The sequence below is a fragment of the Syzygium oleosum genome, unplaced genomic scaffold, assembly GCF_021117445.2.
Source record: "Syzygium oleosum isolate NSW1041296 unplaced genomic scaffold, Sole_v2.1 Sole_v2.03, whole genome shotgun sequence".
Classification (NCBI taxonomy): domain Eukaryota; kingdom Viridiplantae; phylum Streptophyta; class Magnoliopsida; order Myrtales; family Myrtaceae; genus Syzygium; species Syzygium oleosum.
The window spans coordinates 189820-206258 of record NW_026607487.1 but is presented as its reverse complement, the minus strand read 5'-3'; the positions used below and the strand labels follow the sequence as shown (position 1 = coordinate 206258).

General features: G+C 40.2%; 1 protein-coding gene and 1 pseudogene across 1 annotated transcript; one reads left to right on the top strand and one right to left on the bottom strand.

Moving 5' to 3' along the window:
- Nucleotides 1-268: 268 nt before the first annotated feature.
- On the top strand, nucleotides 269-4093 carry LOC115669594 (flap endonuclease 1-like; annotated as a pseudogene).
- A 2627-nt stretch (nucleotides 4094-6720) lies between these two features.
- Nucleotides 6721-16024, bottom strand: LOC115666653 (disease resistance protein RPV1-like). The gene is made up of 11 exons (XM_056309319.1): nucleotides 15232-16024; nucleotides 14892-14948; nucleotides 13208-14345; nucleotides 12782-13066; nucleotides 11449-12678; nucleotides 9920-9992; nucleotides 9630-9724; nucleotides 8322-8448; nucleotides 7516-7791; nucleotides 7081-7203; nucleotides 6721-6990 (listed from the first exon to the last, which is right to left on the bottom strand). Exons 1-6 carry the CDS (start codon nucleotides 15903-15905, stop codon nucleotides 9984-9986), a joined length of 3393 nt encoding a protein of 1130 aa, XP_056165294.1. The 5' UTR covers nucleotides 15906-16024; the 3' UTR covers nucleotides 6721-6990; nucleotides 7081-7203; nucleotides 7516-7791; nucleotides 8322-8448; nucleotides 9630-9724; nucleotides 9920-9983.
- Between the last annotated feature and the right edge of the window lie 415 nt (nucleotides 16025-16439).

Here is a 16439-nt window from a genome sequence, read left to right as displayed (position 1 = left end):
GACGAAAACCTACTCAAAAGAAGAGGGACAAAAGAAAAGACTGGCGAAGTTCGAAGTCTTCCTCAATCTAGCATTGCAGGATGATGGACCCTTATTTACCGTGAAAATGTCGTATAGACTTATTATAAGTGACGCGACTAGATAAAATCAATCACAATTATGCTAAAACTTGTGTTTAACAGTGGGACTCGGTATGAAATTCGCTCAATTCATTAAATGAATGGGACGTTGGAAATTCCTAGGATTACGACCCATTGTTTAATATGTACATATCACGGTGTGCTTTCATGACGTGTCACAACGGTTGCTAATCCAAATAGGCCAAGAGCACCTATAAAGAGAATCGATCCCAAATCTCCCTCTTAAATTATTATTTATCGTGAAAATTCGGACATTAACAGCGTTCCCCACTCGCGACTCCCACGCTCTCCACCCACACGCGCCGGTCTCCAAATTAGGCAGCAAGACGGAAGAGCTCGAACCCTAGAATTCTATTTCATCCTCAATTTCAACTGCAATTTCATCTCTCTCCGAAAATGGGCATCAAGGTAGTTCCCCCTCCGTCTTCTTCAATCCGATCATTTCCATATGATTGTTAATCGAATCGTCCGTTGATTTCGATAGGGGCTGACGAAGCTACTGGCGGACAATGCCCCGAAGGCGATGAGGGAGCAAAAGCTGGAGAGCTACTCCGGCCGGAGGATCGCCGTCGATGCTACCATGAGCATCTATCAGTTCCTCGTTAAGTGCTTTTCTTTTTATGGATCGATGTCTGTGATTGATTGCGCGTTTCGGTGTCAGTTGGGATTTGGATTTTGAGTGTTGGTGGTTTTTTCGGTCTTTGATTGGTGGATCAGGTTGTGGTTGGGAGGAAGGGGAGTCACATGCTCACCAATGAGGCCGGTCAAGTCACCAGGTACTACTACTGGCATGGTAATTCTTCGTGGAAATGAAAATCCATTTTGCTCAAGTTTCTGTTTTGATGCTTCAGATGTTATCACTTGGACTCGGTTTTATGTATGTGATCTTTGTGCTTGGAAAGTGTTGACTTGGAGCTGCTTTTTGATTTGTCTTCCCATGTAGTCATCTGCAAGGCATGCTTTACCGGACGATTAGGCTGTTGGAAGCGGGGATACAGCCAGTGTAAAATACTCGGCTTTACCTCCTCTGTTTTCATTGGGATAGAATGCTAAGAAGAGCGAAGCTCATCTTTCTCTGAATTATGCTTTACTGTTTGTTACGACAGCTACGTATTTGATGGTCAACCTCCTGATTTGAAGAAGCAAGAGCTTGCAAAACAGTACTTTATTATTATGTAGCCTTCTCTTTTCTCGTTTTTTTAAAGTATCTATGAATACGTTTAGTTACCTTAATTGAGTCTCTGAGCAGTTTTTTGAAGAGGGCAGATGCCTCTGAGGAGTTGGCATTAGCCATTGCGGTACGTGCATCTCTCTCTCTCTCTCTCTCTCTCTCACGCACAGAGTACAAAAAGGCTTAGTGAACTCTGTATTTATTGCCTGCAGTCTCAGAACAAGCAAGACATAGAGAAATTCAGTAAAAGAACTGTGAAGGTTTGTCTTTGTTTGGATCACTTCCTTACAGTGCGATCTTTTTGTCCCGTTCGATGTGAAGTTTGATTTTGTCTTTGTTTTCCAGAAAAACCTATGTACGTAGCTAACTGGGTGTGTGTGGACTTGTGGTACATGGCTTTGATACCCTTGCAGGTGACACAACAGCACAATGAAGATTGCAAAAGACTACTAAGACTTATGGGTGTCCCACTAGTTGAGGTTACTATTCTGTCTGAAAAGTTTGTTCTTTTTTTTTATTTCTAACAAAAAGTTTAGATATCAAATTCAGATTTTGTATGTTAGGCTCCTTCAGAAGCAGAGGCACAATGTGCTGCACTTTGCAAAGCTGGAAAGGCAAATATCTTCCTGTTTGATCGTCTTCTGATTTAGGATATAGTTCATTGTTTTCCCATGATAACCAATCGTTTAACTCTATGTAAATTACCATCATACATCAATGATTTAATTTCCTTGTTCACTGAACTTATGCTTGTTCACTTGTCTGATGTCTTCTTCTGCGTAGTCACTTGTTTCCTCGAAAGAAGTTTTTATGGGATCCACTGAACTTATGCTTGTTCACTCGTCTAATGTCTTCTTCTGCGTAGTCATTTACATTTGGTACGCTCTTTACTAAATCATCTTTGTCCAAGGAATTTTTGCTGACTTCGAATTCTTATCATTGCTTAATTGTTGTGCGGTAACCAGAATTCATCTATCATGAATGGTGCTTTAGCTGTAATTTTTGTTTTTCAGGTTTATGCAGTTGCTTCTGAAGATATGGATTCCCTTACTTTTGGAGCTCCTAGATTTCTTCGCCATTTTATGGATCCCAGCTCAAGAAAAGTTCCAGTCATGGAATTTGAAATTCCAGGGTACTTAGAAAAGTTTATTCATTGCGATTGCTTAAATTTTTTTTTTCTCACTTTCATGACCTTTAGATCTTGGAGGAGATGAATCTGGATATGGATCAATTCATTGACCTTTGCATTCTCTCTGGATGTGACTATTGTGAAAGCATTCGAGGTAGACGTGATATTATTGCAGTGCTCTGTTAACTGTTTTATGCTATCGTATATCATTCTGCCCTCTCATATGTTTTAGATTGATGATTTCAGTGGCTTTACTTTGGAATGAATTTATCAGGTATTAGAGGGCTGACTGCTCTTAAGCTCATCAGTCAACATGGTTCCATAGAAAACATACTAGAGAACATAAACAAGCAAAGGTGCTTCTTATTCTCTTATCTTGTCCCTAGACTTGTAAGCAAAGTAAGGCAGCAAAGTTTCTCACTGTAATAATCTTGGCTGCTGAATCCTTGACTTAAAAGAAATATCTCTCGAACTCAGCTGGAGCGGAAATATTTGATCAACAATTTGAAACTGAAAGATCATTTGCCACCAATAGATTTGGGCTGGCAATCAGTGCATCAACCATGCTACTTCATGTGTTGATTTACTATAATACTTTTATCTATTATGATGTCTGCTTTGTCTATTCTTTCACTCTCACTTGAACAAAATTCATTTCTCTATCCGTAAGACCCGGAGGTTCTTTGCATTGCTTGGAAGTCTTTATTCAGTTCAGTTATCCTTCTTAAGGAAATGTTTGCTTGTTTTTTGAATAGGTATCAGATACCCGATAGTTGGCCCTATGGCGAAGCTTGAGTGCTTTTTAAGGAACCAATAGTTTCTACGGAAGAACAACCTGAGATAAAATGGACTGCTCCAAATGACGAAGTGGGCCATTTTCATGTTGGGATTTACTTGCAACATTTCACTTTTGAATTCTTGACTCATTTCCTAATTGATTGTTCTTTCCCTTTCAAGGATTTAATGTCCTTTTCTAGTGAATGAGAATGGGTTCAACATTGACAAAGTGACAAAGGTATGGCTTCTATCTCCAGTAATGTGTTGGTCAGTTGCCTACTTGAGGAAGTTGCTTCTTTTCCTCTGGAGGAGAGAGCATACATGTTTTCAATGTTGTTTTACCATGTGTAGCAGACGATAGAGAAGATTAAGGCAGCTAAGGATAAGTCATCACAAGGCCGGTAACTAAAGCGTGAATAAATGAAAGTGACTTCCAAAATGCACTTTCTTTCATCCGATGATTTCTCATTTATTTTCTACAGATTAGAATCCTTCTTTAAGCCAGCTAAGAATCTATCTATACCTGCTAAGAGGAAGGTATGTCATCTTGATATATTTGAGTACTGAGCACCTAGAATTTACCTTCTTTTAATGTATGTGAAGGTGTAATGTCACACATTGCTCTAGCAAAGAGATGTCTTCAGATGCAACTTTTGATGGATGAATAGTACTCCCTTTAACTCACTTCATAAGCCATTGATTGCCCTAGCGATGCACAAATTTTTAGATCTTTGTGATCATTTTTAAGCTGTTGGTGGTAGTGTTGTAAATCAACGGTAGTGTGTTGCCATGCCCCTGCTGCTTATGCCCGATTAGTCTCATATAACTTTACAGATGTGCTAATGGTGTTGCATCATCCTATTCATGAAATCAATTAGATAAACAAAAGCACCAGCGTGCTTATGCGGATCTGTTAAGAATTTCGGCCTGATTAACAACCATAATTGCAATGGATGACAGGAAAGCAAATGCACACTTCAATCCTCCCCCAATCTGGCGTTCAAGCCTAAGACATGCTCTACACAAGTCTCTGTAAATCTCCAGCACAGGTTCCTTGGCAACTTTAAAATGCCAACCATGGTCCTGGGTTTGAGGAACTTCAAATAGCCGTTGAGAGTTGTCTGCCTCCCGACATGGAGCTAAATGATGGTGGATGTAAGAACCCTATTTATTGAGCAAGTCCTGACTTGTAGATGCTGTTTTTGCCCATTGTTGGAAGCAAGTTGATGCTTTCCTTTCCTAAAAAACGGGTCATGTCTTATGGTACTGCAATTTTGGAAGAGATTTGTATAAATTTTTATTAGATGGATGAAGTTTTCTCTCTATGTTAGAATGAGATTGGTACTTCTTGCCGGGCAAATTGCATTTTAGTGTTCATTTTACAATACGTATATGTCACTTATACAATGTGTATATTATTGTCATCCATGCAACAGGAAACCCCTGAATATATTGCCAAAGCGGCAACTAACAAGAGTTCCAGGCTGGTGGTGGTAAGAAATAGTTTAGTTGGCACATAACAGATCATGGAACAGCAAAACCATCGACATCTATGTCAAGTACTTATGAGTTTCCCAATGGCGATTCTTCACAATTCTTCATTTCGATTTCTCTCTTAAATCTCCCCGCTTGGAATTGTGATATATGCGTCGTTATGTTTCTTGCCTTATCCAGGAGGTTTGCATGCAAATTACGAGTGGAAACTTGATGTCAGTTTGTAGTCTCATGCAGTCTTTGCTGGATACCATCATATCATGGAAGGTTTATGGGTGCTGAATGCTGATTTAACTTTCATTCATGACTACTTGTTTATCTTGTTGGACTACTATCGTGTGTTTCATCTGTAAGTTTCTCAGTGCGCATACATTTGATGGGTTGACTGATAACTCGGAAGATGGAGATACGAAACTACACCAGCTTGATATCGAATAGTTAGTAGATGACTTCGATTTGTTGCCACTTATGTTACTAACAAATCATATCAAAACTCCAATTACAAATTTAACTTGTTTATTGTCTCTTACATTGAGTCATATCCAAATTAACAAATTACATAACATAATTTAGGAGGATTATTTCGAAACACCATAAGAACATTATCATGTTAGGAACTGAAAATTGGATGCTAGAAAGAGCCAGCAATCATAAAATAAATTTGCATGGAGAAGCAGAGGAGTTACCAACAAACTGGAATTAGCTAATGCATGCAAAATTTAAATGGACATATAGTATACTATAGCTTATAATGTATATAAGTAAATTGTAATATGATCTTTAATCAGATCATATATTTTATTTATTTGTGTAGTATAAATCCTATCATCTGTTGGGTCATTTACCTATGTGTATAGTACATTAAGGTAAATGAAAATTCAATCATTGATTTGGTCCACCTATATTTGTTGATAGAGTATATGCCACAGTGAAAATGGTTAACTCACACGGTAGGTGTAAGAGCCCAGTTACATTGTGCATATTTTGCAAATGATCAAGTCCTAACTGCTTTATCTTTAGGTCACATGTAAATCAAAATCTATATGGAGTTCATTTACATTGACCGTCTCAGTTTCTGCCTGAATTGATCTCTCAAATCACATTGTATGTCATAATCTTACATTTTTAAGCAGAAGCGTAATTGCCAAGAGGAGTAGTGGCCGATCCTCAAACAGCCTAACCAATCTTCGCCTCAACATTCTTCGATACAAACCCTGAATCCATGGGATCCAACTACTAGAAGCCATTCTTGTTGCCATTTTCTTTGCTAAAGCTGCATCATCCACCAAGTAAGGTACTATATATTTTTGCACGTCAGCGAGAGAGATCCGGAGATGGTTCCTAGAGACATTGATAAATTTGACTTTCCCAGCTTCATCCAAGGTCTTCAATCCAATCCAATCCTTGGTGTAAAGCTCGATCTGCAGGAAATGCATACATTTCTATTTTTTTTTTCAATCCAATCTAGTCCTAATGGTAAAAGGATGCAAATTGTAGCAGAGTAAGGGTAAAAGCATGTTATGACGAGCTTACACCATAGCGACAACACAATATCACAATATGTTCGTTCGCCCATTCTCTTTTGTCCATTTTTCTCATGTAAATGCAATTTTCCTTCGATTATCGACTTGTCAATAGTTAATGCTCAATGATGAAATGAAAATCATAAATCACTACCAAAAGTAATTCCAGACCATGTCATGAATATACACCTCCTACACCCTAAGATTGTAGAGTAAGAGCTCGGTAAAGATAATGCTTTCACAATCCTCAGTATTACTTTCAACATGGTTAATCATTCATATCTAGGGCTTAGAAAATGTTTCAGCTTGTTCTTTGTTACATTTCTTGGTTGACTGCACAAAGTGCAATAAAACAAGTTGATTCCAAGTCAATATCAATGTTACCAGAGATTTTATATATTCTACACCCTTGATTTTTCACATATTTATGTGCGTGCAAGTCCTCCAGCAAATTCTTAATTATGGAATCGGTTTGAGGACAGGAAATAATCTCAAAAGAATGGAACCTTTCAAAATGCATGCTTTTTGAACCACAAGGAGATTCCACCCTCATCCACCATAAATACTTTACCACTGCTTTTCAACGACCATCAGTATCACCCAAAAATTACCATGATTCAATGGCACTGATAAAGACACCGATAACTGCATTTCAAGGTAATGCAGCAATTACCTCCTGGGTAGGCAAAACAGTATCAAAAGTTCCATCTAGATAGTATACGAACTAGGATGTTTCCTTTGGTATCAACACAGTGTCTTGCTCAAACTAGAGGGAAATAAAAAGAGTTAGCATCACGAAGCTGCGAAAGACAAGGATCCAAAATCAACAACATATACAAAACTAACCATAATAAGGACTAGGTTCTGCAAGCTAGCAAATCTTTCCTTGTAGGTTGAGTTTCTGTCATCCGCAAGATCATTGTTTACTTTTGGGAGAAACTTGCAGCCTTTTAGACAGTTAGCAAGGTCCTGCAGAAACAAAAGGCAATTCACACATTGCTTAATTGAAAGAACATTTACTTTGTGACACAATAGCGAGTGAAATGAGATTTTGCATTGAGAAATAACATCAAACATATGAAACTAAAAACAGGGAATCAATGAAAATATGCATTGCTCCTATGTTATACAAAGAGTATTGTCGGCCATGCCAATTTTTGAATGGTTATAAAAAATTTTGACTGGATAACAGAGTAAGAAGCACAAAATTTGGACCATCAAGAAGATATAAACAAAAAGTCATCCTATCTAAATATTTTCTCTCTTGACACGGAAACATACTGACGGTTGTATCTTCACGTAACCAGCGGGTGCCAAGTGCTCCTGTGATTGTACGAAGGTTTCCGAACAAAACAAGAAGATGAGGTTAGTGAAGTATTAAAGAAGAGAGAAAATTAGGTTGGCGCACTATTTCAACAGTGGACATGTAAAGAAGCTACCTGTTGATGGTGCAGAAAAAGTTAGCCAGTATAAGACTTTGAGCAACACTATCCTCGGGTATCGTTATAGTAAAAGGGTAATGTGAATCAGGAAATGACTAGTAAGACCAAGCCAAACCTGGACATAGTCAGAGTAGACCCCTATTAGCTCAATCAAATAGTCCACAAGAACGCAGAAGATACCAGACCATAAAAGAAGGAAAAAAAAAATCAAACTGCAGTGATATAAGCAAACTTCAACCCCCATGAGGCCTCAACCAATAGAACACTAGAGAATAGCGTATCCTAATGCCAAATCAATCTAAAACCACGCCAGAAACGCATGTCATGTACAAAAATATTTGCAAATAAATATAGGAAAGACTTGAAAAAACGATTTTTCTTTTGCCCTTGTCACGTACAATTCTACCGGAGAGAACTACTCTCGAATAGCCAAACAGATTCTCAAAGGCTTCTGTTCATGTGTCACTATAACCAATTTCGGTGGGACTCGTCAAGTATGTGCTCAAATGAAGTCAATCCCCAGTAGCTCTTTATTAACAGAAAAGAAGAAACATGAGAAACAATCCAGACAAGTCTTCTTTTGAAAGCATAACATTATCTATGTAAACATAGCCATAGCCTCTGCTTTGCCTATAGTAATATTACATATTCAAATGATCGCTAAAGTTCCACATTCTCTGCAAAACGTGTCCCGTCAAAGTAAATTTGAATTCTGAGGAGAACGTGCGTGCAATGCCTTTCTCACTTGGCACTTTTGATAACTCCTACTCCCCTGGAACAAAAAAAGAAATATTGTTAGCACCTTGCATTACCACATGCAAAGTCACGAAAACAACAAAAGAATCTTCAATTGCACCTCTATGGTAACCAATCAGGGATAAGTTGATCTCATGTGACAACGATAATGATGATCGTAGATAAAACAGTTGTCTAATTAATTTCCCTCAAAAAGAACAGAACTCGGAGAAGTTATTTGATAAGGATGCATCTTATACGTGATCCTTTTGCACCAAGCAATCTCAAAGGCAGACATGGACTGTATACACTCCTATGGGTACATCTTCGAGTTTCAAGCCCTCAACAAGAATAATTTCTTGCCGCTTTACCGTAGTGTCAATTTCTTGAGCCTAGACTTCATATGAGAATGCAACGATGTGAAATCCGGGCAAAATCACCAACACTAGTTTAGGTCTAAGATGGCAATTCATCAATGAAACATTGTCATTCTTAACCTTGATGGGCAAGTTTGTCATACGTCAAATCAATTTCTTACCCAGTTTTCGAGGAAGATAAGATGGGATGGAATCAAATAATCATATGAGGTAACAGACAGGTAATCAATTCATGCATTGAATAGCACAGACTGTGTCATGCAAGATTGCATCTCAATCTCAGACATGTAATAATCCACAAGTTGCAGAAGAAGAAAGAAAATAGATGATCAAGTTGCACTATTTCTCAAGAGGTAGGTTTAGTGAAAATTGAACCTGCATAGTGCTCAAAAAGCCTGATAACAACATATGCTTGAACGTTTTCTTACACAACCATGTCTTTAGAGATCAACCGAATATCATGTGTTCATGTTGACAGTTATTACAGCACCATACTGCGACTCATGTGTCGTCAAGGAGAAAATCAAATAAGATGAAAGTATGCATTTGTTGCCATGCCTAAGAAAAAATAACATTTGCTTGAAGTGAAGCTGCAAGCAAAAATTGGTGGTCATAGAAAAGGTAGCTACCTAACAGAGAAATATATCCTAACATGGTTTCTGGGTAACGAGAAGGAAACATCATGAAGTACACTATAAATCAGTGAGTCTTGGTAAAAGGTGAAGATAAGATGACAATGAAGCAAACCACCAAACACACACAAACAAAAAAGTAAAAAAGAACAAAAAAAGAGCTTTCTCAGTAAGATTGCATCAGAATAGTATAGAGGGACGAATCCTACCAAGTTTAATTTCTGTGTTCTCTACCAACCATTTTGCTCCATCTCTGCTGAATCCCACACGGCTCGTGTCGAACTCTTTTTCGTACATAAGCCGTCTGAGAATGAAACAGAGCACAAATCAAATTTGTCCTTCTGATCATAACACTCACTAATACCACAGTTTAGTGAAATACTCAGATGAGTGCTCCAATAGCACATGCATGGGCAACATGATTTCCAACAATTTGGAAATCCCACATTAGTTCAGCTGACCATGACCCACAAAAGGATGCTTAGGAACAGAAGTTTACCTGGCAGTATGTAGGGTTCTGAACAACACCCGTCTCACACCCTTGGGAATATGTAAAGACTCCATTACTTCAACTGCAGGAAATAGTCCATGTCATTCTTACAGAATTGGTTGGACATATCAATATGTTTTAATCTCAAAGTTGTCGGATCAAATATTAGTAAGTGCCTAACTATATTCTTGAAAATAGAAAGCAAAAAACCAAGGGCTTGTTCTCACACCAAGACAAGTATGCTACTTGGTCCAATGCAAAATTGACCATATTAGAATCTAGCTAGAAGAACTAGTGTATTTACCAGCAATGGTCACTACTGGGACAACTAAATTGTGCAAGAATTTTACTTCTGAAAGGAATAAATACTCCCAATATTCTCAAATAGCACATATTTCACCTGAAAACAAAATATAGTATATCCATAGACAATAAAACAATAAAAGTTGGCAGATGACATGCCAAGCCCTAACACACAAATGACTAACTAAAATGGATATGGAAAATGCAGCCACTCCCGTGAAGCACCCAAGTTTCCAGCAAATTGGTCAAGCAATCAAACCTACTAATGATGATGATGACGAGACAACAACAATAATTTGGCGGTCAGCATGTAATTTTGAAAGCAAAGATAGAACCTAGCATTATTATTGCAAATGAGTGAATTAGAGAAACCACACCACTGTTCTTACACAAAGGTCATCTTATGTACTCTATCTTCTGACATTTTGTTTTTTTGTATTTTGCTTTTGAACCTTTTACATAATTCTACATGCATAAGAAAAGAGGAATCGATTCAACGGACTGTACATGCCCAAAGTGAGGATATTGCTGTTCCACACCGCAAGATCCAACTCCCTATGCCCTTCAACGAGCGTGAACACAAACTTCTCTTGAAACGTCGGGTTTTTACCACCCTCTGCACACCAAATCAAATCAAATCAAAACTAAGATGTCCATTCGCACAGTTTTCCCATTTAGCTCAACACCAGAAACTTCACCCATCAAACCACCGTAACAAAACTTCATATCCAGATTCGAACAGGGAAAGAGGCAATTGCGCAAGCATTTGGTGTGCAATTTTAGAATTACCAGTTGCAAGTTCTGGTGCGAAATTTGATGCTGCCATATTCCAACCAGCAGCCGCCAAGGTGCTCCTAGAGGCGATGATGGCGGAGGCGGAAGCAGGGGTGGAGGCCGCGGCGACCCGTCGAAGAATGCAGCGGATCTAGGAATCGGAGCTGCCAATGGGAATTCTTTGTATGACGGCGGACGCAGCGGCAGCGTTTGAGGTATCACCCCCGAAACTCTCCATTACCAGAGATTCTCCGCGTCTTTAAAGGCCCCAAGTGATTTAGACCTTGCACTCTTTTTAGATTACGACAATTTATTACCTCGAGCTTCCGTAGCTCTTTCAATTTCGATAGGCCTGACATCCTCTCCATGGAAGGGCAATATTCGACTGATAGGGAGCCAAGGGATCCCAATTCTTCAAGGCCACGAATCTCGACTAATGAAAGGCAATATGTCAGACTTACCTCGCATAGATTCTTCATGCGCGACAGATCAAGTACTTCTGGAAGGAACTCACAACCAACCATCTTTAATAATCTCAATCTTTTCATTTCCGGCTGCGACGGTGAGTCCAGTTTTCTAAGCTTACAGAGCTCCACACGGAGTTCCTCCGACTCCACATCAAATATACTCGAGAATTCTAGCGAACATTGATAGAATTTCAAGATTGATAAGTTTTGCAAATTGGAAAAATCCGGTGATCGTGTGGTCGCCAGATCTCGAAGTTGTAACTCTCTTAAACTAGACGGGAGCCGGGGGAGGAATTGCACGTATTTGCAGGACAATGATAGTGATTTAAGCTGAGATAGGGTACCGATGCTAGTGGGAAGAGCGGTGACAAGTGTTCCTTGTTGAGATAGGGCACCAATTCTAGGGTACCAGAAATAAAAAGGGCTCCATATCAGCCGAGTCAAACTTGGGGGAAGCTCCGGCAATTGTTTCAGCTCGGGACATTTTTCTAGCTTAAGTATTTGGAGATTAGAGAGGTGACTCACCGTGGCGGGTAATCCGGATATACGTGTGTCCAACAAGTCTAGGATCCTCAAACGGGACAGTCTCCCAATTTCTTCAGGGATTTCGCCGGTCAAGTTGCGACATCCGTGAGCATCCAACTCTTCGAGCTTCTCCACCAGCCCAATCGTACTTGGCAATTTTGTTATCTCTTTTATGCTTCTCATCCTTAGTACCTTCAGTTGCTTTAGATTGCCGATTGAATCGGGTAGGAGACCAATACTTGTCGATGACAAATCCAACTCGACTAATGATTGTAATTTCCCAACCGAATTTGGAAGTTCTTCTATGTATGTACACCTAGATAAATCCAACCGCGTAAGTTTCACCAACCCTCCAATCGAGTATGGCAATTTGTTGATCAGCCTATTTGATACATCGAGGGTCAACAGTGACTGCAAATTACCAAACGTCTCCGGAAGTTCACGTAGCCCATGAGGCATGACAATCTCTGTCAAAGCTTGTAGACATCCTATTTCTTTAGGCAACTCTCGAAGAGACTCACATCTCCCCAAGTTCAAAGAAGTTAGGATCTTTAACTTACCAATGGATGGGTTAATTTCAATTAAGTTGGAACAGCCTTCAAGAACTAATGTCTCCAAAGATACCCACGTAGATAAATCAGGTGTTCTCTGTAAGGAGTTGCAATAGCTGAGTTTTAATACTTTTAGTTTTCTGGCCTCCTGCAAAACAATTTGATCAATATATATTGAGAAACAACCTGTGGGAAAAAAATTAGACAAAAGAAACGATATGCTTATGCAAGGAGCGGGACTCATATCGTACTTTGATTTGGTCCCAGCCAATCCATTCCTCTGAAATATGGCTCCATGAAAGGTCAAGAACGACTAAATTAGCCGGATGAAAGTTTGTTGCCCCAAACTTGGGAGGGCAACTTTGCCAAGAAATCCATCTTAAATTGAAGAGAAGATTATTGAAGTCTCCAACAAATAACACCCTATCCCCCTGAAAGAACCTCAGGTTCCGTAGATTAGCAAATTCATCATGCTTTAGAATAACGTCTTCATTTCCATGATATCCTATAGACAGTGCTTCTATTTTCCGACTTCCCTGACAATAGAAACACCAAGAAGTCCACATGTGAAGGTCAAAAGCAAACAACTTTAAGCGCTAATAGCGATTAATTTTTCCTTTTGCGAGAATAGTATGCAACAATTCATAGGAAAATAAATTGCTATTCCCTTATTGTACCTCTTTCAGCTGCAGAATGCTCAAGGCTTCCTCATGATTCCACACTCTGCTACGCTTGCGGGGATTGTTGAAATTCTCTTGACGGACAATCTCCCTTCCGAGGTCCCGCACTTGATCATGCATCCAGAAAGTATTGTTGTCTTTGATTTTTATCAAGGACATGAGAGAGAGGACTTCAAGGGAATCGTGTGGGTGATATCCACATTCATCCCACATGTACAGTGGGTATGTTTTGTCCCGACCAACAAAAAAACAAGCTATATCCAGAAATACTTGCTTTTGTGCATGATCTAACCTTTCATAAGATACCATCAATTTTTTTTGGACTCCCATGGGAGGAGCTTCTTCTAGCTTCTTCAATGTGTCTACCCATATTTTTTCGGATTTACCACTAAGGGATGAACCTGTAATCTCAAGAGCCAATGGAAGCTTTCCCAAAGTAGAGACAATTGCTTTTGAAAGGGAGACATAATGGTATGGTGGAGAGTCTCTTCTAAAAGCATGCCTACTAAAAAGCTTAAGAGCATGATCAAATTCCATTGCATGTGCTTCGTAAGTCCAAACATTTGCAAACTTTTTTATAGGGCCTTCATCTGTTGCTTCTCCCTCAATCATTAGGACACTTTGGTCCCTAGTAGTTATGATAATCTTACTACCGGAACCGAACCAATTGTCCTTTTCTGCTAATATTTTGAGTTGCTCTTTCTCATCCACGTCGTCAAGAACAATGAGAACTTTTTTATTGCAAAGTACTCTCTTAATCATGTTGATCCCATCATCCATGTCGTGAATTTGGTCGAGGTTAGAATGAGAATCGAGGAACTTGGATAGTAACCGTTTTTGCAAATGTACCAGACCATGACGTCGTGATGACTCTCCGATGTCGGAAAGGAAATTGCAGTCTCGGAAGTGAGAAGACAGTCGGTTGAAGATGATCTTGGCAAGTGTTGTTTTGCCAATCCCGCCCATTCCGTGGATTCCGAGGAATTGTACGCTATCAGATTCCACATCCAACATTTTGATTATAGCTTCTACACGATCATCAACTCCAACTAGATGTTCAGTCACATTTTTTTTAAATCCGACGTTCAGCTTATTCGACACAAATTGAATTATAGATTGTGTCAAATCTACTTGGCTGCCACAACAGAACAACTATGTTAGTAATAAATTTTATGTTGTAAAACTACTCCCTAAGTGACAAAATTGCCCTTACAATTGGCAGAAATTAAGCAAAGAAATATAGAAGCCAAAACAATCCGGATTTTTCCCAATCTATCTACGTTCCCCCAATTTTAGTCACCACACCGTCGGCCCCTGCCACTACCACACCGCCATTGACATCACTCACCTCCCTGGGCCATCACCGTGGCATTCTAGCGCCGTTGTCCATCACGACCCATCAACCCGCTCATTTTGGCCTTGCCTCAATACTCCACATCACGTGGGTCGTGGCCTTGCGACCGCCAGGGATGGCGTAACCGGCCTTGGGCAATACCAGATTTGGCGTCACCCAAGGTCGGTGAGGCCGGATCTGGGCTTGGTGACGTCAGAACTGGTGTCCCGAGCCCAGATCCGACTCATCACCGTGAGTGAGAAGGAGAAATGGTGGGGGTCGGATGGCTGAGCCGCAGCTTCTGGCGGCTTGGTGCTAGCTGGCAACGAAGAAGTGGCAGGGACTAACCGTCGAGTTGCTGTGGTGGCTGGCGGTGGCTTGGTGGAACGGCTAGGAGATCTGTTACTGTTCATGGCTACTATGTCAAAGACTGCGTGTGAGAGGAGAAACAGACTCAGGATGAGTAGGGTGTGCTACCACCGCAATAGCACCATCAACCGAAGCTATCGCTGCGATAGCGCAGATATCGGCCACTGTCGTCGATAGAAGTAGCAGCAATGGCCACGACCACAATTTACACTATATAGGATCGACCAGATGAATATTTTCACCAACAATACGACAAGTAAACTGACTAGGGAGGAAAATGATATCTACAGATGACAGTTGAAAAGTTTGAGACATTTACCTTTCATCTTTCTTCCAGTTCCATCCCTTTATCTCGTCCACCTCAATAAGAGCCTTTTTCCATGACTCGACTTCAGTGCAAAACTTTTTCTCGTGCTTTGATAGAGCTTTGCTGTATAATTTTGTTTTGAGCTTGACATCATCAGGCTCCACATCCAAGAAAATGGGCAAAATCTCTTTAGTCTCATTCGATTTGGAGGTGCACTCAACCATGTATCCAAGTTCTCGGAGGCACCAGTGACTCGAAGCATAATTCTCGGAGAATATGGGAATGTAGATCTTGGAGTTCTCGATTGCTTGTAGAAGTTCATCGCCAATTCTTTGACCAACATGGAGAGATTCATTGTCCCTAAAGACGAGGATCCCGGCCTCAACCATGCCACGGTAAAGAAAATCGGTGAATCCATGGCGGGTGTCTAGTCCTCGAAAACTTAGAAATACCTCGTAGGAAGGTCCGGAAGATGCCCTCGAATTCGTCTCTTTCACTAGTGTTTTACATGTCTTCAAGGTCCGGCTGAGGCGGACGCAGAGGTATATGAGGAGAGCGATGGAAAGCGCAGAGAGGCTGAGGATTCCGATGAGGAGGTAGAGCTTGAGGCTGGGGAAGGGAGTCTTGGGGGTGAGCTCGTGAGGAAGAGAGCCACAGAGAGGTCGGTGTTCGCCGGAAACCGCCATGTTTCGAGCGGAGCCAAGAGCGAGAGAGTAGAAAAGGCGAAGGGAGTACGTGAATGCGTGAGAATTGAAGAATGAGAGCTCTGCGCAGAGAGAGAGAGAGAGAGAAGAGCCGTAGCTTATAATGGAGACAAAGGAAAAGGAAAGAGAGAGAGAGCGAAGGATCTTCGATGTCGTCGTTAAAAGTCTCGTCTAGCAATACTATTACGAAAGTGCCATTGTGTTGGATGAGTGACTTTTGTTTCTGTTGCATGGGATGGTGGTAGATAAATTGATAATTGGTGCTGAGGGCATTTTTGACATTTGGAGACGGGTTTGTGGGTGAATGGGGACGAGTCTGTTTGAGCGCCACTTGACTAAACAAAGAGAAGGCGACAGGAAGAAGGTGAGATTCACTGTTTTTATTATATGGCATTTGGGATGAAACTATATATCATCAGAAAGTTTGGTCTTTGAGAGAGTAGGTTCAATAATTGAATTGGTCAATTAACAAGTGGACTGTGTCAAAGCTAAGGAATCTACGGTTGAGGGAAAATT